Source organism: Eucyclogobius newberryi, unplaced genomic scaffold, assembly GCF_026437365.1.
Source record: "Eucyclogobius newberryi isolate DKJ021-1_F unplaced genomic scaffold, fEucNew1.0.hap1 SCAF_9, whole genome shotgun sequence".
In the NCBI taxonomy this organism is placed as follows: domain Eukaryota; kingdom Metazoa; phylum Chordata; class Actinopteri; order Gobiiformes; family Gobiidae; genus Eucyclogobius; species Eucyclogobius newberryi.
In genome coordinates, this window is record NW_027316532.1 from 19,181,498 (window position 1) to 19,206,409 (window position 24,912).

Sequence of the window (24,912 nt, forward strand, 5' to 3'; positions counted from 1 at the left end):
GCCTTTATTGTCGTTTGTGATGCGTTTTGTGATCCGCATTTGAGCCTTGGGCGTTCAGTTTAGCGAAATGTTGAAAGAGAAGAAATAGATTTTTTAAAAAGCCTAATTTTATCACTTCTTTGATCACTATTTGCGACTCTTCATTTTCACTCGTTGACGTGAGGCCGGGCCAAACGGCAAACTAAAGAATTGCAATTTTTTAACCTTGTATAGATCAATTTCTAGTCGATTTTATTGCATGTTTTTCAACTGTTCAAAAAACAACAAAAGCTGCATCCGGTGTTTTTTCATGAGCGTAAACGAAGACTTTTAATGTCATTGAACACAAAAGACGTCACATTTCTTCCTCCAAAGTCTGAGATCTGGTCCAAACAGAAGACTGGGCGCTCCACGACGCGTTTAAACATCTCGTAATCTTGTGTAAAATAACACTTTTCCTTATATTTATTCATCAACAGCAGATGGGCGGTCGGGCGGGGCTCTGTGCAGGTGTTAGTTTCAACAAATTCAATGCAACTTTATTTATGTTGAACATTTAAAAGGACTTCAGCGTCACATAAAATGACACAAAGCTCAAATATTATACAAGAGCACGAAAGACAGCACTTAAATGAATACTAAGATATCCTGTGCAGAGAGCGTTACCGTGGAGACGAGCTGGGTTTTCCCTCCAGACTTAAAGTGCCCATGACAGGTTTTTATGGTTTTCTAATGTTGACTTTATTTGGTGTGTTTATACCTGTTGTACATATAAATTATAGTTTTACACCAATCGAGCAGGTATTTGTGGAGAAAACATTCCAATCAAAGTTTATGCAGAATTTACACAAAGAAACAACTCTTTTGACTCTAACAGTAATTCAACAAAATAAAGTCGCTCTCATATATTTTTATTTGTCTAAAATAAATTGTGACATTAGATGAGTTTTGGCCCCGGTGGTTGCTGGGTAATTTCCAAGTGTGATGTCATCAATTACAAACAGGAAGTGAAATTATAAACTTAAAAAGTGAGCTATTCTGGGATAACCGTTTTATACTTTTTCACAAATTCAAATATATTTATCTCAACTGCATTTTAGTTCCATGAGAGGTCCGGCCAGTAGGGGGCGCTTTAAACTCAGAGGATGTTCCTGCTTCCACTGTATGAACCGCCTTCATTCAGCGACTCAAAACACTTTGGGAAATGTGTATTCTTAGTTGCAGATCCGACCTGAAACTTGGCCGGGAACGTTTGAATTGAAAAAATAAAACCTCCATGGATACAAGCAGGTGGCGAAATCTCCACCGGAAAAGTTACATAGTGCACCTATAAAGCGCCCCCTACAGGTCGGAGGACACATTGAACTAAAATGCAGTTAAGATAAATATAATTCAAATTTAGCAAAAAAATAATAAAAAAATCACAGAATAGCTGATTTTTTAGGTTTATAATTTCACTTCCTATTTGTAATTGATGACATCACACCAGGAAATTACCCTGCAACCACCGGGCAAAAACTCATCTAATGTCACACTTTTTAAAATTTAACAAATAAAAATAAATGAGAGCGACTTTATTTTGTTGAATTAATGTTTAGAGAGTCAAAAACGTTGTTTCTTTGTGTAAATTCTGCATAAACTTTGACTGGTGTGATGTCACTTCCTGTCATTTTCTACAGATTTTTCAACATTTTCTCCACAAATACCTGCTCGATTGTTGTAAAACTATAATTTCTACGTACAACAGGTACAAATACACCAAATAAAGTCAAAATTAGAAAATCGTAAAAACTTGTCATGGCCACTTTAGGCTGAGGACATAATAATATAATATAACATAATTTTTGAGCTTTTAACTATATATAACATTGTTCCCTCATCAAAAACACAGCTGGAGTTGTATTTAGCTTCATTCACACTCTGTTTACGAGGTCCTCTCACTCACATTATTTAAAGTTCTAACTGAGAGAGGCCAGCATGAAGGTAAGAGCACGAGTTTAAACGTCAATACCAATACAAATAATGCAGAGAATGTGTCCTGTGTGTCCTGTAATGCAGATGTTTTGACACTACATATAAAGTACTCTGGTTTGTGTATTTGCAGTAAAATGGGGAGAGCGTTGGGGCTGTGCGCACTGGCCCTGCTACAGATCACATTAGCACTGGTGAGAACACTTTTATAACTGGTATTTACTGCGCTTTTTTGTCTGTCGTCGACTCGTCTGATCTTTCAATAAGTCGACCGGTTGAATGAGTATTTCTATTGTACATTGATGTATTCAATGTGTTTTTAATTAAGCAAGCTGTTCTTTATAAAGTAATATGATGACTGAAGGCTTCTAGATGTAGAATATTTATGAATAAAGTGAATTATTGATGAAAATTAGTTGATGTTTTATTCTTTCTTTGACATTTTGACTCAATATTCCATTGGTATTTCTTATAATTTGTCTTTTCAAATACATTTTAGTCCAGATAATGATTATAAAACTTAAAAATATAATAATATAAACTATATAATGTACTGCTCGCAATAGAGGCTCTTTGAACATAGCTTTAAACACTTTTTATTTATTCAGTGACTAAAATAAATGACAAACAAAAAGGAAATGCACTTTGAGTTGGTTTTATTGATGCAGCCGCCGCCCACGACCCGTTTCAGTGCCATGGCAAATATTATAACACCAAAACAAAAGTGGAGGGAATGTTATTTGGAAAGATAAACTGTTGTTCCTGGTGTAGAACGCACATTTGTATAGTTTTTTATGTCTTAATTGTAGTGACGTTTAAAATCACTTAATCATTCAATACTTCTACATATGAGCTCAAGAAAACTGGTTCTCTTTTCTTATTCAATGATTTAACTTGTGTATGAAACGTAAAAACTGTATCATATTTTATAGACTTTAGGTTCATTTTTTTTTTTGAAGTTTCCTGGTCACACGTTGAGAGAACATTTAAAAAACATTGAAAAGAACAAGCAAGATTGTGATTTCGATGCCAATCCAGTGTCACAAAACTATGAACCCGGTGAGCTTTGATCCACTAAACATCTGGTTGGCGAGTAGCCGCTTAACCCACTGCACCACAATCACACAAATAATGTATTATGCACATTTTGAGAGCGATTGATTGATTCTTTTCTACAGTTTACTGATCATCATCTGGACAAAACAGACTCTAAAACCCATACGAGAAGACCTCTTTACGACAAAAACAGCCGTGTTATTGAATCAAAATGTCAAAAAACAAAATAACATTTCCGATAACGCACTTTATTCCTAAATATTCTCTATCAAACACTTTCAGTCACCGTATTTCAATCTTTATTTGGTTGAAAATGTATTTAAAAAGCCTTAATTTGGAGTTTTCCCTCTCAATCAAAGGTTCAAACCACAGACTCTCTGGTTGGCGGGCAGACGCTTTACCCACTGCACCACTGACGCCTCAATTCCAGTTTATTTGATGACATTTTCCTCTAGTTTTTTCAACCCGTCTGTCGCGTAATCGCTGTCATTTCGACATCAGCCGTAACTCGGGCGACGCTTGACCCGCTGACCTCCCTGTGGGTGGGTGGGCGGGCAGGTGCGTCGAGCCCCGCCCCTCCACAGTTTTAAACACCTGCACTTCCTGTCGTGTCTGTGGCTCCAGAGCGCCGAGGTGCTGATCTTCTGCGATGACCCCACGGTGGACAAGGCCGTGACCTCCGCCCTCGACCTGTTCAACAAGGGCGTTTACACCGGGCACAAACTGGCGCTGTTCCAGGTCACCTTCGCCAGCAAGGTACACACCGAAAGTACACCAAAAGTACACTGAAAGTACACGAAAAGACAGACATCAAACATATATTAAAGCGCATTTGACGGCTTTGACTCCACATTTCACTGAACACATTTGTACTTGAGATTGTTGCTTGTTTTCTTTAGTTCTACAGTTTTGGGGGGAAAAGGTACTTCCATAAAAAGCAGCCATTTTGTTTATAAATGAGCGTCTCTATATTTTTCTTTTCACAAATAAAAATATACACAACACAACACCGTTATTTTGTTAAATGAATGTTTTAAATGCCAAGAATCGCACGATAGAATCCAGAGTCCACGATAAGCTACAAAGCCCATTCCGTCCATCCCAGGCCTTTAAAGTTTAGTAAATTGATGTTTTTATTGTGCAGAATAATAAAGTATATTAAAAATGTCATATTCACGATCTCATAAAATGTCAAAATGCAATTGATGACTTTCTGAATCACTCACTTTTTGCAGCTTTAGCTTTATGTGGCTAAAACTGGGAACGTTACGAGCTTCGACTTCCGAGCGTTCTGAATTAAAGGGCCCGTGACAGGTTTTTACGATGTTCTAATTTTGACTTTATTTGGTGTATTTATACCTGTTGTACATATGAATTATAGTTTCACGCCGATCGAGCAGGTGTTTGTGGAGAAAACGTTGAAAAATCAGTAGAAAATAACAGGAAGTGACATCACACCAGGGACACTCATTCCAGTCAACAAAAAAACAACTAAAACAACTTTTTAGACTCTCTAAACATGAATTCTAGAAAATAAAGTCACTCTCATATATTTTTATTTGTTAAATAAAAAAACTGACATTAGATTAGTTTTTCCCCCCCCGTGTTTGCTGGGTAATTTCCTACTGTGATGTCATCAATTACAAACAGGAAGTGATATTATAAACCTAAAGAATGAGCTAGTATGCGATAAAATGTTTATATTTTTTAGCAAAGTTCAAAATATATTTATCTTAACTCAATTTTTCAGGCCGAAAACGGCTCGTACTGGCTCAAGTTCACCACTAGGAGGAGCAACTGTTCGGCCACTGACCCCACACCCTGGACAGACTGTGACTACCTCGCCATCGACAAGGTCCGCCGCGGATATTACACTGCAAAAAAACAAATAAATAACGATGAATATGAATATGCGACTAAAAGCGCTCTCTTTTCTACAGAAGCCCATCAAATGTAACGCCACGGTGCACATGAACGAGACGGACACGGACACTGAGCACGTCGAGTGTCAGATCGGTGAGTCACACGGAGAAAAACACGGTTTGAAAAGTTATAACAGATTATTTAACCCGGGCTCAACACCAAAGAACGAAATTTAGATGGTAAACTGCATCTTCTGAACCGTTTTTGGTGACCGATGTGGAGAGACATGGTTCATTGACCGACGTTCAAAGGAATTAAGCAAATGGAGAGCTGTCCCAGAGCGCCCCCTGTCTGCACACCCTCCTCCTGCAGGAGAAACTACACATAAACACTGTGGGGGAAAAGTAGAAACCTTGAGAAGAACCACAGGACTGAACTGAACCAGGACTGAACCAGGACTGAACCAGGACTAAACCAGGACTGAACCAGGACTGAACCAGGACTGAACCAGGACTTAACCAGGACTAAACCAGGACTGAACAAGGACTGAACCAGGACTGAACCAGGACTGAACCAGGACTTAACCAGGACTAAACCAGGACTGAACCAGGACTGAACCAGGACTGAACCAGGACTGAACCAGGACTGAACCAGGACTTAACCAGGACTAAACCAGGACTGAACCAAAACTGAACCAGGACGGACAGACTGCAGATGATCCAGGACAGCTTCTCTCGTCCAGCAGAGATCATCCAGACTGACGAGAGTGATCCACAGGTCAGGATTTTGACATCCGAGGTTCAGTCATCACCATAGCAACAGCAGCAGCATCTGAAACTATAACACTGCCCAGTAGACAACGGGTCAGAGTGAACGGCAACAGACAGACAACAGGGGAACAATCAATCAATCAATCAATCAATCAATCAATCGATTAATTAAACAATCAATCAATCAAACAATCAAACAAACAATCAATCAATCATTTTCTGTAACGGCTTCAACATTCACATCATGTATTATAGTATATCATGTATTATAGTTATATATACACACATCATGTATTATAGATATATATACACACATCATGTATTATAGTATATTATAGTTATATATATACACACACACATCATGTATTATAGTTATATATACACACATCATGTATTATAGTTATATATACACACATCATGTATTATAGTATATTATAGTTATATATACACACATCATGTATTATAGTTATATATACACACATCATGTATTATAGTATATTATATATATATACACACATCATGTATTATAGTTATATATACACACATCATGTATTATAGTATATTATAGTTATATATACACACATCATGTATTATAGTTATATATACACACATCATGTATTATAGTTATATATACACACATCATGTATTATAGTATATTATAGTTATATATATACACACACATCATGTATTATAGTTATATATACACACATCATGTATTATAGTTATATATACACACATCATGTATTATAGTATATTATAGTTATATATATACACACATCATGTATTATAGTTATATATACACACATCATGTATTATAGTATATTATAGTTATATATACACACATCATGTATTATAGTTATATATACACACATCATGTATTATAGTATATTATAGTTATATATACACACACATCATGTATTATAGTTATATATACACACATCATGTATTATAGTTATATATACACACATCATGTATTATAGTATATTATAGTTATATATATACACACATCATGTATTATAGTTATATATACACACATCATGTATTATAGTATATTATAGTTATATATATACACACATCATGTATTATAGTATATTATAGTTATATATATACACACATCATGTATTATAGTATATTATAGGTATATATACACACATCATGTATTATAGTTATATATACACACATCATGTATTATAGTTATATATACACACATCATGTATTATAGTATATTATAGTTATATATACACACATCATGTATTATAGTTATATATACACACATCATGTATTATAGTTATATATACACACATCATGTATTATAGTATATTATAGTTATATATACACACATCATGTATTATAGTTATATATACACACATCATGTATTATAGTTATATATACACACATCATGTATTATAGTATATTATAGTTATATATACACACATCATGTATTATAGTTATATATACACACATCATGTATTATAGTATATTATAGTTATATATAGTTATATTGGAGTGTTTGGCGGTGATAATGGATCCCTCGCTGTGCGCAGAGGGCCTGGCCACGCCCGGGAAGGCACAGTGTATGGGATGTCCCGAGGACATCAGCGAGAACTCTGAGGACCTCAAAGTGCCGCTGTCTGTGTCCATCTCCAAGTACAACAGCCAGTCTGACCACACTCACCTGTTCACCCTGCACGAGGTTGGACAGGCCACCAGACAGGTGAGGCACAGACAGAAGCATAGACACAAGCACAGACACAAGCACAGACAGAGACACAGACAGAGACACAAGCACAGAAGCACAGACACAAGCACAGACAGAGACACAGACAGAGACACAGACACAGACAGAAGCACAGACAGAGACACAGACAGAGACACAGACAGAGACACAGACAGAAGCACAGACAGAGACACAGACAGAGACACAAGCACAGAAGCACAGACACAAGCACAGACAGAGATACAGACATAAGCACAGACAGAGACACAGACACAGACACAAGCACAGAAGCACAGACACAAGCACAGACAGAGACACAGACAGAAGCACAGACAGAGACACAGACAGAGACACAGACAGAGACACAGACAGAAGCACAGAGAGACACAGACAGAGACACAAGCACAGAAGCACAGACACAAGCACAGACAGAGATACAGACATAAGCACAGACAGAGACACAGACACAAGCACAGAAGCACAGACACAAGCACAGACAGAGACACAAGCACAGAAGCACAGACAGAAGCACAGACACAAGCACAGACAGAGACACAGACAGAAGCACAGACAGAGACACAGACAGAGACACAAGCACAGAAGCACAGACACAAGCACAGACAGAGACACAGACAGAGACACAAGCACAGAAGCACAGACACAAGCACAGACAGAGACACAGACAGAGACACAAGCACAGAAGCACAGACAGAAGCACAGACAGAGACACAGACAGAGACACAAGCACAGAAGCACAGACAGAAGCACAGACACAAGCACAGACAGAGACACAGACAGAAGCACAGACAGAGACACAGACAGAGACACAAGCACAGAAGCACAGACACAAGCACAGACAGAGACACAGACAGAGACACAAGCACAGAAGCACAGACACAAGCACAGACAGAGACACAGACAGAGACACAAGCACAGAAGCACAGACAGACACAAGCACAGACAGAGACACAGACAGAAGCACAGACAGAGACACAGACAGAGACACAAGCACAGAAGCACAGACACAAGCACAGACAGAGACACAGACAGAGACACAAGCACAGAAGCACAGACAGAAGCACAGACAGAAGCACAGACACAAGCACAGACAGAAGCACAGACATAAATACAGACAGGTAAGAAACATGTCATTTCAATAATCTGCTGACTCCATAAATCAGATAACAGTCAGATTGTTGTGCTGGTGTGAAATAAGCATCCTCTCGGTCTTCAGGTGGTGGCTGGTTTCCGCTTCAAGTTCAATTTCGACATGAGGAGGACGGACTGTGCCAAAGCTGAGCACAAAGACCTCCACGAGCTGTGCAAGATCGACCCGGACAACGTGGTAAACATCCCAGGAACCTCGTGAACACAGGAGCTCGTCTCGCCACCGCGGAACCCGTCTCCGTGACTGTCTGAACTTTGTTTTGCAGGAGTTTGCGAACTGTAACTCGACGGTGGACATGGCACCGTGGAGACAGGAAGTGCCCAACGTTCAACTCAACTGTGAGTCTGGGCCGATGCCTGGAATAGTAAGTTCAAGATTTTACACTGATTTCTTCTTCTTCCATCTTCAAAAGAAGGTTGAATTCTGTCAACTGGACAAAGTCCTTAGAGTGAATACATTTCGCCACTCATCCAAGGAGCAGGTGACAATTCTCACCAGGCTAGTTTAATGCACTCGACATTTATCTAGTTAAAGGAGTTTTTATTGCCTCAAAAGTACTTGGGTAAGTAAGTAAGTAAGGAAGTAAGGAAGTAAGGAAGTAAGGAAGTAAGGAAGGAAGGAAGGAAGGAAGTACATTCTATTTGTATAGCACCTTTCACAGACAGAAGTCACAAAGTGCTTCACAAAAACATTGAATAAAATAATAAAACACAAAAACTTACAGTGAGCAATACACATATAACAATATACAGTCAAATCAGTCCCTAAAGTAACTGTAATTAAAAAGCCTAACTGAATAACCCATTGAATCAAGCTGACATTATATAAAAGGATTTCATACTCTCTGGCTAACTGAGTCTATAAAATTAATAGATTAAAAACAAAAAACACAAAAATACGTAAAATTATCCCTATTTTTTCATTTGCTGTTTTCCTGGGGGAGGTCCCCCAGACCCCATGTAGTGAATGAGGACTCGCACGAGTAAATATTACTTCAACCCCGAGCCACTTTTTTCAGCCAGTCCGCCCCTGCTTCACAGGAGAGGAACAAGATTCATTGATACAAAGCATGTAACTCGGATGGATGTGATGCTGGCGTGACCACAGCGCACACGCCTGATGTGGGCACAGGGGTCCGAGGGGCCGCTCAGGGGCCGCTCAGGGAGTTTGTGTGTTTGCTCAGACACATGAAGAATTAGAGGGAACATTGGAGACAAACCTGGACAATTGTGACCCTCGGCTCCGTGTGTTTTCTCACAGATTTTGCGTCGTCGCCCGCCCGGCTGGTCTCCTCTGAGGAACATCCTGATTGAGCGCAGCACTCCCTCTCCCCAGACACCTCCTCCGTCAGCTGCTCCCGCCAAGGCCAAAGAGCCCAAGAGCTGGGGCAAAGAGGAGTCGTCTGAGGAGGACCTGGTTCAGCCTTCCGTCTCCCGAGACGACTCCCCCTTCCACTGCCCTTCAAAACCATGGAAACAGTTTGTTCCGGTGCATGCTGGGAGGTCTGAGACTGAAGCCACGCCCACCGAGGCTCCAGTGGAAGGAGCTTTCAGTGATTTAGACCTTCTCAGCTAAAGATTTTATAATGTTATAAACTGCCCACAGAGCTGGAGGGCAGGTCGAAGTGCAGATGTCTGACCTGGTTTATGGTTAATATTTCTTTAATTACTGGGCCTATCCACATGAAACAAACACTTGCACAAAGTTAGACACCTTCTCTGTAAACAAAAATAAAGAAAAGTTGATTTCTTTCACTACAGCCACAAAAAAAGTTGTGTGATCGCTCAAACACGGAGCACGGTTGGCTCTGCTCACATCTCACTGTTAGCATCACTACTTCCTGTCTAAGTATATTTCTAAGTATTTGTTGTCACGTTGCGCTAACATTTATAATAGTCAAGGATCAGGTACTGGACAGCAAAGAGCGAGTGGATGTCCTCGACAACATGTTAAATAAGGTAAATTCTTCACGAGAGAACATTTGTGTGTCAATGCTAATGCTAATTTTATAATATATATCAAAACAAAATAAATTCAAATAACTACTACTAACTACCTTTAAGTACTACACAAGTAATCAATAAACAATTGAAAACAATTAGGTGCTTTAGTATTTACTTTAATTTGAATCGGTGATTTATTTTATATTTCACTTTTTGATAAAAGTTAGTATTAGCTTAGACACAGTGCTGCTGTGCACAGAGCCTGTGGCTGTCAGTAGAAAATACTTTATTAAACATTCAAATAATCATCCCAAACCAATAAGGTGAAACATTAAATTTTGGCTTGGAAATTTCATACAAAACAAAGTTTTAAATACACCTGCCCACCATCTGAAAATATGAATTATGTTGTGAATTCAATCTTACAGCTTAAAAACTAAATATATTTAGATTTTGGCTTTTGTACTGTTACTACATACCACAATGTAATAGTTAGCTAGTATTAAACATTAATATCAAATTGTATCTGTTTCTAAAGCATAGTTTTAACAATCTTGGGTTAAATTTTTCACATTACATTATTTAAATCTTGACGCAAACTAACACATGTGAAATGTTTGGGAAATAAATCAAATCAACACATTCCGATGTCTGCTGTATCTCATTATAGTATCATTATAGTATATATATATATATATATATATATATATATAACAGTTCTCAGACTAAGGATGGTCCAACATGGATTGTTTTCCCAGCTCTGACCAATGGGATGGTCGATATTTGCCGATACTGATATTCAGATTTTAAAATCCATAGCAATGACCACAAACTGATGTTAAATTATAGACATATGATATTCTTTTTACCCTAATTGTTCTTCCATCTCCATTTTTACTCATTAGTCTGTTCAAAAAGACAACTAGGATGCAGTAAGGACAAACTGGGAAGGACACATGAGACTAGGAAAGCTTAGGAACAAAAACAAAGACTAAATTCCCCATTTCAGACCTAAACCGATATCAGGGAAAACATTCCAATTCCGGTTTTAGCGGTTTTACCCCTCGAGAAGCTGTATGTCCAAAAAGTAGTTTTACAAAGAAGAAAAAAATTAAAATTAAATACACGTGAGGCCAAAATTGTGAACATTGCGCACAATTAATCACAGATAAAGTCAAAATCTCGTTCTCGTGGACAAACTCTCGTGTCTCGTCTCATTATTTTGCACATATCAAATATATTTTGATTAGTTTTGTCAAAAAGTGATCGTTTTCTTAAGCCTATAGATTTTTGGCTCGATTTTAACCTCTATTATGACTATTTGAAATTTCCAGGAACTTTACAAGAGCCAATCAGAGCAGCCGTACAGCGCCGGTGACGACACTGAACCTAACACCCTTTGACCTAGTAAAAAGTGTCTGTATTAGTCACGTGCATTAAAGTATTCTGGAGTGAACTGTCACCTGAACTGAAGAAGCTCATTGGATGAGAAATAAAAACACAAAACACTTGGCATGTTCTTCCATACACAAAAAAGTCTTCATCAGGACTAAACCCAGACTTCATCAGGACTAAACCCAGTCTTCATCAGGACTAAACCCAGTCTTCATCAGGACTAAACCCAGTCTTCATCAGGACTAAACCCAGACTTCATCAGGACTAAACCCAGTCTTCATCAGGACTAAACCCAGTCTTCATCAGGACTAAACCCAGACTAGACCAGGACTAAACCCAGTCTTCATCAGGACTAAACCCAGTCTTCATCAGGACTAAACCCAGACTTCATCAGGACTAAACCCAGTCTTCATCAGGAGTAAACCCAGTCTTCATCAGGACTAAACCCAGACTTCATCAGGAATAAACCCAGTCTTCATCAGGACTAAACCCAGACTAGACCAGGACTAAACCCAGTCTTCATCAGGACTAAACCCAGTCTTCATCAGGACTAAACCCAGTCTTCATCAGGACTAAACCCAGTCTTCATCAGGACTAAATCCAGTCTTAATCAGGACTAAACCCAGACTAGACCAGGACTAAACCCAGTCTTCATCAGGACTAAACCCAGACTAGACCAGGACTAAACCCAGACTTCATCAGGACTAAACCCAGTCTTCATCAGGACTAAACCCAGTCTTCATCAGGACTAAACCCAGACTAGACCAGGACTAAACCCAGACTTGATTAGGACTAAACCCAGTCTTCATCAGGACTAAACCCGGTCTTCATCAAGACTAAACCCAGACTAGACCAGGACTAAACACAGACTAGACAAGGACTAAACCCAGACTAGACCAGGACTAAACCCAGTCTTCATCAGGACTGAACCCAGACTTCATCAGGACTAAACCCAGACTTCATCAGGACTAAACCCAGACTAGACCAGGACTAAACCCAGACTAGACAAGGACTAAACCCAGACTTCATCAGGACTAAACCCAGTCTTCATCAGGACTAAACCCGGTCTTCATCAAGACTAAACCCAGACTAGACCAGGACTAAACACAGACTAGACAAGGACTAAACCCAGACTAGACCAGGACTAAACCCAGTCTTCATCAGGACTAAACCCAGACTTCATCAGGACTAAACCCAGACTAGACCAGGACTAAACCCAGTCTTCATCAGGACTAAACCCAGTCTTCATCAGGACTAAACCCAGACTTCATCAGGAATAAACCCAGTCTTCATCAGGACTAAACCCAGACTAGACCAGGACTAAACCCAGTTTTCATCAGGACTAAACCCAGACTTCATCAGGAATAAACCCAGTCTTCATCAGGACTAAACCCAGACTAGACCAGGACTAAACCCAGACTTCATCAGGACTAAATCCAGTCTTAATCAGGACTAAACCCATACTAGACCAGGACTAAACCCAGTCTTCATCAGGACTAAACCCAGACTTCATCAGGACTAAACCCAGTCTTCATCAGGACTAAACCCAGTCTTCATCAGGACTGAACCCAGACTTCATCAGGACTAAACCCAGATTTCATCAGGACTAAACCCAGACTAGACCAGGACTAAACCCAGACTAGACAAGGACTAAACCCAGACTTCATCAGGACTAAACCCAGTCTTCATCAGGACTAAACCCGGTCTTCATCAAGACTAAACCCAGACTAGACCAGGACTAAACACAGACTAGACAAGAACTAAACCCAGAGTAGACCAGGACTAAACCCAGTCTTCATCAGGACTAAACCCAGACTAGACCAGGACTAAACCCAGACTTGATTAGGACTAAACCCAGTCTTCATCAGGACTAAACCCGGTCTTCATCAAGACTAAACCCAGACTAGACCAGGACTAAACACAGACTAGACAAGGACTAAACCCAGACTAGACCAGGACTAAACCCAGTCTTCATCAGGACTGAACCCAGACTTCATCAGGACTAAACCCAGACTTCATCAGGACTAAACCCAGACTAGACCAGGACTAAACCCAGACTAGACAAGGACTAAACCCAGACTTCATCAGGACTAAACCCAGTCTTCATCAGGACTAAACCCGGTCTTCATCAAGACTAAACCCAGACTAGACCAGGACTAAACACAGACTAGACAAGGACTAAACCCAGACTAGACCAGGACTAAACCCAGTCTTCATCAGGACTAAACCCAGACTTCATCAGGACTAAACCCAGACTAGACCAGGACTAAACCCAGTCTTCATCAGGACTAAACCCAGTCTTCATCAGGACTAAACCCAGTCTTCATCAGGACTAAACCCAGACTTCATCAGGAATAAACCCAGTCTTCATCAGGACTAAACCCAGACTAGACCAGGACTAAACCCAGTTTTCATCAGGACTAAACCCAGACTTCATCAGGAATAAACCCAGTCTTCATCAGGACTAAACCCAGACTAGACCAGGACTAAACCCAGACTTCATCAGGACTAAATCCAGTCTTAATCAGGACTAAACCCATACTAGACCAGGACTAAACCCAGTCTTCATCAGGACTAAACCCAGACTTCATCAGGACTAAACCCAGTCTTCATCAGGACTAAACCCGGTCTTCATCAAGACTAAACCCAGACTAAACCAGGACTAAACACAGACTAGACAAGGACTAAACCCAGACTAGACCAGGACTAAACCCAGTCTTCATCAGGACTGAACCCAGTCTTCATCAGGACTAAACTCAGACTAGACCAGGACTAAACCCAGTCTTCATCAGGACTGAACCCAGACTTCATCAGGACTAAACCCAGATTTCATCAGGACTAAACCCAGACTAGACCAGGACTAAACCCAGACTAGACAAGGACTAAACCCAGACTTCATCAGGACTAAACCCAGTCTTCATCAGGAATAAACCCGGTCTTCATCAAGACTAAACCCAGACTAGACCAGGACTAAACACAGACTAGACAAGGACTAAACCCAGAGTAGACCAGGACTAAACCCAGTCTTCATCAGGACTAAACCCAGTCTTCATCAGGACTAAACCCAGACTTCATCAGGAATAAACCCAGTCTTCATCAGGACTAAACCCAGACTAGACCAGGACTAAACCCAGTCTTCATCAGGACTAAACCCAGACTTCATCAGGACTAAACCCAGTCTTCATCAGGACTAAACCCAGACTAGACAAGGACTAAACCCAGACTTCATCAGGACTAAACCCAGTCTTCATCAGGACTAAACCCAGTCTTCATCAGGACTAAACCCAGACTTCATCAGGACTAAACCCAGTCTTCATCAGGACTAAACCCAGACTAGACCAGGACTAAACCTAGTCTTCATCAGGACTAAACCCAGTCTTCATCAGGACTAAATCCAGTCTTAATCAGGACTAAACCCAGACTAGACCAGGACTAAACCTAGTCTTCATCAGGACTAAACCCAGACTTCATCAGGACTAAACCCAGACTTCATCAGGACTAAACACAGACTAGACAAGGACTAAACCCAGACTAGACCAGGACTAAACCCAGTCTTCATCAGGACTAAACTCAGACTAGACCAGGACTAAACCCAGTCTTCATCAGGACTGAACCCAGACTTCATCAGGACTAAACCCAGACTTAGTCAGGACTAAACCCAGACTAGACCAGGACTAAACCCAGACTAGACAAGGACTAAACCCAGACTTCATCAGGACTAAACCCAGTCTTCATCAGGACTAAACCCGGTCTTCATCAGGACTAAACCCAGTCTTCATCAGGACTAAACCCGGTCTTCATCAAGACTAAACCCAGACTAGACCAGGACTAAACACAGACTAGACAAGGACTAAACCCAGACTAGACCAGGACTAAACCCAGTCTTCATCAGGACTAAACCCAGACTTCATCAGGACTAAACCCAGACTAGACCAGGACTAAACCCAGTCTTCATCAGGACTAAACCCAGTCTTCATCAGGACTAAACCCAGACTTCATCAGGAATAAACCCAGTCTTCATCAGGACTAAACCCAGACTAGACCAGGACTAAACCCAGTTTTCATCAGGACTAAACCCAGACTTCATCAGGAATAAACCCAGTCTTCATCAGGACTAAACCCAGACTAGACCAGGACTAAACCCAGACTTCATCAGGACTAAATCCAGTCTTAATCAGGACTAAACCCAGACTAGACCAGGACTAAACCCAGTCTTCATCAGGACTAAACCCAGACTTCATCAGGACTAAACCCAGTCTTCATCAGGACTAAACCCGGTCTTCATCAAGACTAAACCCAGACTAAACCAGGACTAAACACAGACTAGACAAGGACTAAACCCAGACTAGACCAGGACTAAACCCAGTCTTCATCAGGACTGAACCCAGTCTTCATCAGGACTAAACTCAGACTAGACCAGGACTAAACCCAGTCTTCATCAGGACTGAACCCAGACTTCATCAGGACTAAACCCAGATTTCATCAGGACTAAACCCAGACTAGACCAGGACTAAACCCAGACTAGACAAGGACTAAACCCAGACTTCATCAGGACTAAACCCAGTCTTCATCAGGACTAAACCCGGTCTTCATCAAGACTAAACCCAGACTAGACCAGGACTAAACACAGACTAGACAAGGACTAAACCCAGAGTAGACCAGGACTAAACCCAGACTTCATCAGGACTAAACCCAGTCTTCATCAGGACTAAACCCAGACTAGACAAGGACTAAACCCAGACTTCATCAGGACTAAACCCAGTCTTCATCAGGACTAAACCCAGTCTTCATCAGGACTAAACCCAGACTTCATCAGGACTAAACCCAGTCTTCATCAGGACTAAACCCAGACTAGACCAGGACTAAACCCAGTCTTCATCAGGACTAAACCCAGACTTCATCAGGAATAAACCCAGTCTTCATCAGGACTAAACCCAGACTAGACCAGGACTAAACCCAGTCTTCATCAGGACTAAACCCAGACTTCATCAGGACTAAACCCAGTCTTCATCAGGACTAAACCCAGACTAGACAAGGACTAAACCCAGACTTCATCAGGACTAAACCCAGTCTTCATCAGGACTAAACCCAGTCTTCATCAGGACTAAACCCAGACTTCATCAGGACTAAACCCAGTCTTCATCAGGACTAAACCCAGACTAGACCAGGACTAAACCCAGTCTTCATCAGGACTAAACCCAGACTTCATCAGGAATAAACCCAGTCTTCATCAGGACTAAACCCTGACTAGACCAGGACTAAACCCAGACTTCATCAGGACAAAACCCAGTCTTCATCAGGACTAAATCCAGTCTTAATCAGGACTAAACCCAGACTAGACCAGGACTAAACCCAGTCTTCATCAGGACTAAACCCAGACTTCATCAGGACTAAACCCAGACTTCATCAGGACTAAACACAGACTAGACAAGGACTAAACCCAGACTAGACCAGGACTAAACCCAGTCTTCATCAGGACTAAACTCAGACTAGACCAGGACTAAACCCAGTCTTCATCAGGACTGAACCCAGACTTCATCAGGACTAAACCCAGACTTAGTCAGGACTAAACCCAGACTAGACCAGGACTAAACCCAGACTAGACAAGGACTAAACCCAGACTTCATCAGGACTAAACCCAGTCTTCATCAGGACTAAACCCGGTCTTCATCAAGACTAAACCCAGACTAGACCAGGACTAAACACAGACTAGACAAGGACTAAACCCAGACTAGACCAGGACTAAACCCAGTCTTCATCAGGACTAAACCCAGACTTCATCAGGACTAAACCCAGACTAGACCAGGACTAAACCCAGTCTTCATCAGGACTAAACCCAGTCTTCATCAGGACTAAACCCAGACTTCATCAGGAATAAACCCAGTCTTCATCAGGACTAAACCCAGACTAGACCAGGACTAAACCCAGTTTTCATCAGGACTAAACCCAGACTTCATCAGGAATAAACCCAGTCTTCATCAGGACTAAACCCAGACTAGACCAGGACTAAACCCAGACTTCATCAGGACTAAATCCAGTCTTAATCAGGACTAAACCCAGACTAGACCAGGACTAAACCCAGTCTTCATCAGGACTAAACCCAGACTTCATCAGGACTAAACCCAGTCTTCATCAGGACTAAACCCGGTCTTCATCAAGACTAAACCCAGACTAGACCAGGACTAAACCCAGTCTTCATCAGGACCAAACCCAGTCTTCATCAGGACTAAACCCAGACTTCATCAGGAATAAACCCAGTCTTCATCAGGACTAAACCCAGACTAGACCAGGACTAAACCCAGTTTTCATCAGGACTAAACCCAGACTTCATCAGGAATAAACCCAGTCTTCATCAGGACTAAACCCAGACTAGACCAGGACTAAACCCAGACTTCATCAGGACTAAATCCAGTCTTAATCAGGACTAAACCCAGACTAGACCAGGACTAAACCCAGTCTTCATCAGGACTAAACCCAGACTTCATCAGGACTAAACCCAGTCTTCATCAGGACTAAACCCGGTCTTCATCAAGACTAAACCCAGACTAAACCAGGACTAAACACAGACTAGACAAGGACTAAACCCAGACTAGACCAGGAGTAAACCCAGTCTTCATCAGGACTGAACCCAGTCTTCATCAAGACTAAACTCAGACTAGACCAGGACTAAACCCAGTCTTCATCAGGACTGAACCCAGACTTCATCAGGACTAAACCCAGATTTCATCAGGACTAAACCCAGACTAGACCAGGACTAAACCCAGACTAGACAAGGACTAAACCCAGACTTCATCAGGACTAAACCCAGTCTTCATCAGGACTAAACCCGGTCTTCATCAAGACTAAACCCAGACTAGACCAGGACTAAACACAGACTAGACAAGGACTAAACCCAGAGTAGACCAGGACTAAACCCAGTCTTCATCAGGACTAAACCCAGTCTTCATCAGGACTAAACCCAGACTTCATCAGGAATAAACCCAGTCTTCATCAGGACTAAACCCAGACTAGACCAGGACTAAACCCAGTCTTCATCAGGACTAAACCCAGACTTCATCAGGACTAAACCCAGTCTTCATCAGGACTAAACCCAGACTAGACAAGGACTAAACCCAGACTTCATCAGGACTAAACCCAGTCTTCATCAGGACTAAACCCAGTCTTCATCAGGACTAAACCCAGACTTCATCAGGACTAAACCCAGTCTTCATCAGGACTAAACCCAGACTAGACCAGGACTAAACCCAGTCTTCATCAGGACTAAACCCAGACTTCATCAGGAATAAACCCAGTCTTCATCAGGACTAAACCCAGACTAGACCAGGACTAAACCTAGTCTTCATCAGGACTAAACCCAGTCTTCATCAGGACTAAATCCAGTCTTAATCAGGACTAAACCCAGACTAGACCAGGACTAACCCCAGTCTTCATCAGGACTAAACCCAGACTTCATCAGGACTAAACCCAGACTTCATCAGGACTAAACCCAGACTAGACCAGGACTAAACACAGACTAGACAAGGACTAAACCCAGACTAGACCAGGACTAAACCCAGTCTTCATCAGGACTGAACCCAGTCTTCATCAGGACTAAACTCAGACTAGACCAGGACTAAACCCAGTCTTCATCAGGACTGAACCCAGACTTCATCAGGACTAAACCCAGACTAGACCAGGACTAAACCCAGACTAGACAAGGACTAAACCCAGACTTCATCAGGACTAAACCCAGTCTTCATCAGGACAAAACCCGGTCTTCATCAAGACTAAACCCAGACTAGACCAGGACTAAACCCAGTCTTCATCAGGACTAAACCCAGTCTTCATCAGGAATAAACCCAGTCTTCATCAGGACTAAACCCAGACTAGACCAGGACTAAACACAGACTAGACAAGAACTAAACCCAGAGTAGACCAGGACTAAACCCAGTCTTCATCAGGACTAAACCCAGTCTTCATCAGGACTAAACCCAGTCTTCATCAGGACTAAACCCAGACTTCATCAGGAATAAACCCAGTCTTCATCAGGACTAAACCCAGACTAGACCAGGACTAAACCCAGTCTTCATCAGGACTAAACCCAGTCTTCATCACGACTAAATCCAGTCTTAATCAGGACTAAACCCAGTCTTCATCAGGACTAAACCCAGACTTCATCAGGACTAAACCCAGTCTTCATCAGGACTAAACCCAGACTAGACAAGGACTAAACCCAGACTTCATCAGGACTAAACCCAGTCTTCATCAGGACTAAACCCAGACTTGATCAGGACTAAACCCAGACTTGATCAGGACTAAACTCAGACTTCATCAGGAATAAACCCAGACTTCATCAGGACTAAACCCAGACTTCATCAGGACTAAACCCAGACTAGACCAGGACTAAACCAAACCCAGTCTTCATCAGGACTAAACCCAGACTTCATCAGGACTAAACCCAGACTAGACAAGGACTAAACCCAGACTTCATCAGGACTAAACCCAGACTTCATCAGGACTAAACCCAGACTTCATCAGGACTAAACCCAGACTAGACCAGGACTAAACCCAGTCTTCATCAGGACTAAACCCAGTCTTCATCAGGACTAAACCCAGTCTTCATCAGGACTAAACCCAGACTTCATCAGGACTAAACCCAGACTTCATCAGGACTAAACCCAGTCTTCATCAGGACTAAACCCAGTCTTCATCAGGACTAAACCCAGACTTCATCAGGACTAAACCCAGTCTTCATCAGGACTAAACCCAGACTAGACCAGGACTAAACCCAGTCTTCATCAGGACTAAACCCAGTCTTCATCAGGACTAAACCCAGTCTTCATCAGGACTAAACCCAGACTTCATCAGGACTAAACCCAGACTTCATCAGGACTAAACCCAGTCTTCATCAGGACTAAACCCAGTCTTCATCAGGACTAAACCCAGACTTCATCAGGACTAAACCCAGTCTTCATCAGGACTAAACCCAGACTAGACCAGGACTAAACCCAGACTTCATCAGGACTAAACCCAGTCTTCATCAGGACTAAACTCAGACTAGACCAGGACTAAACCCAGTCTTCATCAGGACTGAACCCAGACTTCATCAGGACTAAACCCAGACTTCATCAGGACTAAACCCAGACTAGACCAGGACTAAACCCAGACTAGACAAGGACTAAACCCAGACTTCATCAGGACTAAACCCAGTCTTCATCAGGACTAAACCCGGTCTTCATCAAGACTAAACCCAGACTAGACCAGGACTAAACCCAGTCTTCATCAGGACTAAACCCAGTCTTCATCAGGAATAAACCCAGTCTTCATCAGGACTAAACCCAGACTAGACCAGGACTAAACACAGACTAGACAAGAACTAAACCCAGAGTAGACCAGGACTAAACCCAGTCTTCATCAGGACTAAACCCAGTCTTCATCAGGACTAAACCCAGTCTTCATCAGGACTAAACCCAGACTTCATCAGGAATAAACCCAGTCTTCATCAGGACTAAACCCAGACTAGACCAGGACTAAACCCAGTCTTCATCAGGACTAAACCCAGTCTTCATCACGACTAAATCCAGTCTTAATCAGGACTAAACCCAGTCTTCATCAGGACTAAACCCAGACTTCATCAGGACTAAACCCAGTCTTCATCAGGACTAAACCCAGACTAGACAAGGACTAAACCCAGACTTCATCAGTACTAAACCCAGTCTTCATCAGGACTAAACCCAGACTTGATCAGGACTAAACCCAGACTTGATCAGGACTAAACCCAGACTTGATCAGGACTAAACTCAGACTTCATCAGGAATAAACCCAGACTTCATCAGGACTAAACCCAGACTTCATCAGGACTAAACCCAGACTAGACCAGGACTAAACCAAACCCAGTCTTCATCAGGACTAAACCCAGACTTCATCAGGACTAAACCCAGACTAGACAAGGACTAAACCCAGACTTCATCAGGACTAAACCCAGACTTCATCAGGACTAAACCCAGACTTCATCAGGACTAAACCCAGACTAGACCAGGACTAAACCCAGTCTTCATCAGGACTAAACCCAGTCTTCATCAGGACTAAACCCAGTCTTCATCAGGACTAAACCCAGTCTTCATCAGGACTAAACCCAGACTTCATCAGGACTAAACCCAGACTTCATCAGGACTAAACCCAGTCTTCATCAGGACTAAACCCAGTCTTCATCAGGACTAAACCCAGACTTCATCAGGACTAAACCCAGTCTTCATCAGGACTAAACCCAGTCTTCATCAGGACTAAACCCAGACTTCATCAGGACTAAACCCAGTCTTCATCAGGACTAAACCCAGACTTCATCAGGACTAAACCCAGTCTTCATCAGGACTAAACCCAGACTAGACCAGGACTAAACCCAGTCTTCATCAGGACTGAACCCAGACTTCATCAGGACTAAACCCAGTCTTCATCAGGACTAAACCCAGTCTTAATCAGGACTAAACCCAGACTTCATCAGGACTGACCACATGGAGACAAACCTGGACGATTGTGACCCTCGGCTCAGTGTGTTTTCCCTCAGCTCCTGCGTCGTCGTCCGCCCGGCTGGTCTCCTCTGAGGAACTTCCCGATTGAGCGCAGCACTCCCTCTCCCCAGACACCTCCTCCGTCAGCTTCTCCCGCCAAGGCCAAAGAGTCGTCTGAGGAGGACCTGGTCAAGCCTTCTGTCTCCCCAGACGACTCCCCCTTCCACTGCCCTTCAAAACCATGGAAACAGTTTGTCCCGGTGCATGCTGGGATGTCTGCGACTGAAGCCACGCCCACAGAGGTGGACCATTTAGCCATAGTTGGCTAAAAGTGTACTGTACATTGAAATAAAAACTGGCACAAAGTTCAACACTTTCTCTGTAAACAAAAATAAAGAAAGGTTGATTTCTTGTACTAAAGCCTCACGAAATCTCAAATGTCAAGTTGTGGAAATATTGGTGCTAAATATCAGCTAAATTCCCCATATCAGACCTAAATCGATATTGGGGAAAACATTCCGATTCCAAAGATAAAGATATTGATCAGATTTTTGGCCCATCCCTGGTCCTGACCAAGCTCAATATCTGGAGATGGTTCCTCGACTGCTCCAGTGCCTCTGAAGGATGGGTCAAACGCAGAGGTCAAATCCCCCACTGGGATCAGGAAAGTGAAATGTAAAATGAGTAAATCTTAATAAATAGCTCAGATGGATGATCTCAAATCATTTTACCCCCCGAGAAGGCAAACATTGTGAACTGGCGCGCACAATAACAGATCAAGTCAAAATCTCATCTCGTCATCGGCACATTATGTAGTATTGTCAAAAAGTGATTGTTATCTTAAAGCGCCCCCCACAGGTCGGACGACTCATTGAACTAAAATGCAGTTAAGATAAATATATTAAGAATTTAGCTAAATATTATTTATTATTTGACTTCCTGTTTGTAATTGATGACATCACACTGGGCAACTCATCTAATGTCAAAATTGTTTTATCTGATGAATAGAAATATATGAGAGCGACTTTATTGAGTTGAATTCATGTTTAGAAGGTCAAAAAGTAGTTTCTTTGGTGTAAATTAGGCATAAAGTTCAGAAGGAATTAGTGTGACTTGCTGCCATTTTCCCCAGAAATGGCTTCTTGATCTATAATTTATATTTATAACAGGTAAAAATATACCAAATTAAGTCAAAATTAGACAATGATAAAAACTTAAACTTAAGCTTATAGAGGATTTTTGCACAGATTTAACAACCATTTCAAATCGTGAGGTTCCAGGAAGCGCCAGGCTCCGTTCTACAGCGACGGCTCTTAAAACGTAGAAAATATTGGACAAAACCAACGCATAGTTTGCTATTCAAATCGCGCCCTTCAAGCAATTTAATACGGTCCACGACCCATCTTCCAAATAAATTCGAAAAAATAAAACAAATCTTGTTTACTGATTTAATTTTGGGTTAGACCTGGTTTAGACCTGGTTTAGACCTGGTTTGGTCTTGGTTTAGTCCTAGTCTAATTCAGCTTTAGACCTGTTTGACTCTGGGTCAGTCCTGGTTGGTTCTAATCTAGTTTAATTCTGGTTCAGTTCTAGATGGACAATTTTGGTAAAGCATTTGTTTGTTATTGCTCAAAAAAATCTAATCTTTCAGTGGTTATTGTATTTCCTGAAACAGTGTTGGGGATATTTTGTGCTGTTACAGTGTCGTGTCGGGCCCTCGGGAAAAGAAAGCGGAACAGCCCCAGTTTAGTGTCGAAAAGTGGGCACAAACAATGCAGACGGTGTTTAACCAATTTATTTCCACAGAAACGTTCAGTCGTCATTCGCGCCGCTCTGAACAGTCACGGTTTGGACACAGCTCAGTGGAAGCAAACTTAAGGCCGGAATTCATGATGAAAAAACGATGTTGTGCAGGAAAGACTCACATTCACAGTATTACAGATTTATAAAAAACAGACAACCCTTTTTGAAAATGTGTATAAAGTCAACACATTAAAAAACAACATGTGTACTTTGTATGAAAGAGAAACCACACATTTTCAATTATTTTGCACATGTTGGTTATTCATATTTTCCTTATTTTTCTTTCACTTGCACTGTTTAGATTTTATCAACATCATAAATAGAAATCCAACAGCTGTCTACAAATCCCTAATTTGTAGACTATTTAGACATTTTAAAATATAAAATATGTAGGTATTACCAGCAAAAGAAATCAGGAGAAATCAGCGAAACACCTTTATTTGGTAAAATCAGTTTAATAAAAATGCCTGTATATTTTAAAAGGCAGTAACTATAATAGATGGACAATTTTAGCCAATCCGAGACAACGTTAGACGAGAACCACATGGAAATAACCAGCCTGAGTGGGCGGGGCTAACAGTAAACGTGTTCTTCACACATGGTTCAATAAAAGTCAAATACAGGGCATTTAAAAGGAAGAAACACAAGTTCAAAAACATAAAACTGTGAGTTCTGTGGATTATAGACCCTGTAAAGATTGTAAACATTATAAATCACAGAATGGAGGCAAACGTGAAGTGGAACGTGATTTCACTGGAGA

At 41.4% G+C, this 24,912-nt stretch overlaps 1 protein-coding gene across 1 annotated transcript; it reads left to right on the plus strand.

The window, feature by feature from the left end:
• The first annotated feature begins 2,026 nt into the window (after nucleotides 1–2,026).
• Nucleotides 2,027–10,121, plus strand: kng1 (kininogen 1). The gene is made up of 8 exons (XM_072438912.1): nucleotides 2,027–2,144; nucleotides 3,631–3,762; nucleotides 4,757–4,861; nucleotides 4,947–5,022; nucleotides 7,184–7,353; nucleotides 8,591–8,701; nucleotides 8,790–8,888; nucleotides 9,785–10,121. Exons 1-8 carry the CDS (start codon nucleotides 2,088–2,090, stop codon nucleotides 10,097–10,099), a joined length of 1,065 nt encoding a protein of 354 aa, XP_072295013.1. The 5' UTR covers nucleotides 2,027–2,087; the 3' UTR covers nucleotides 10,100–10,121.
• Nucleotides 10,122–24,912: the final 14,791 nt, after the last annotated feature.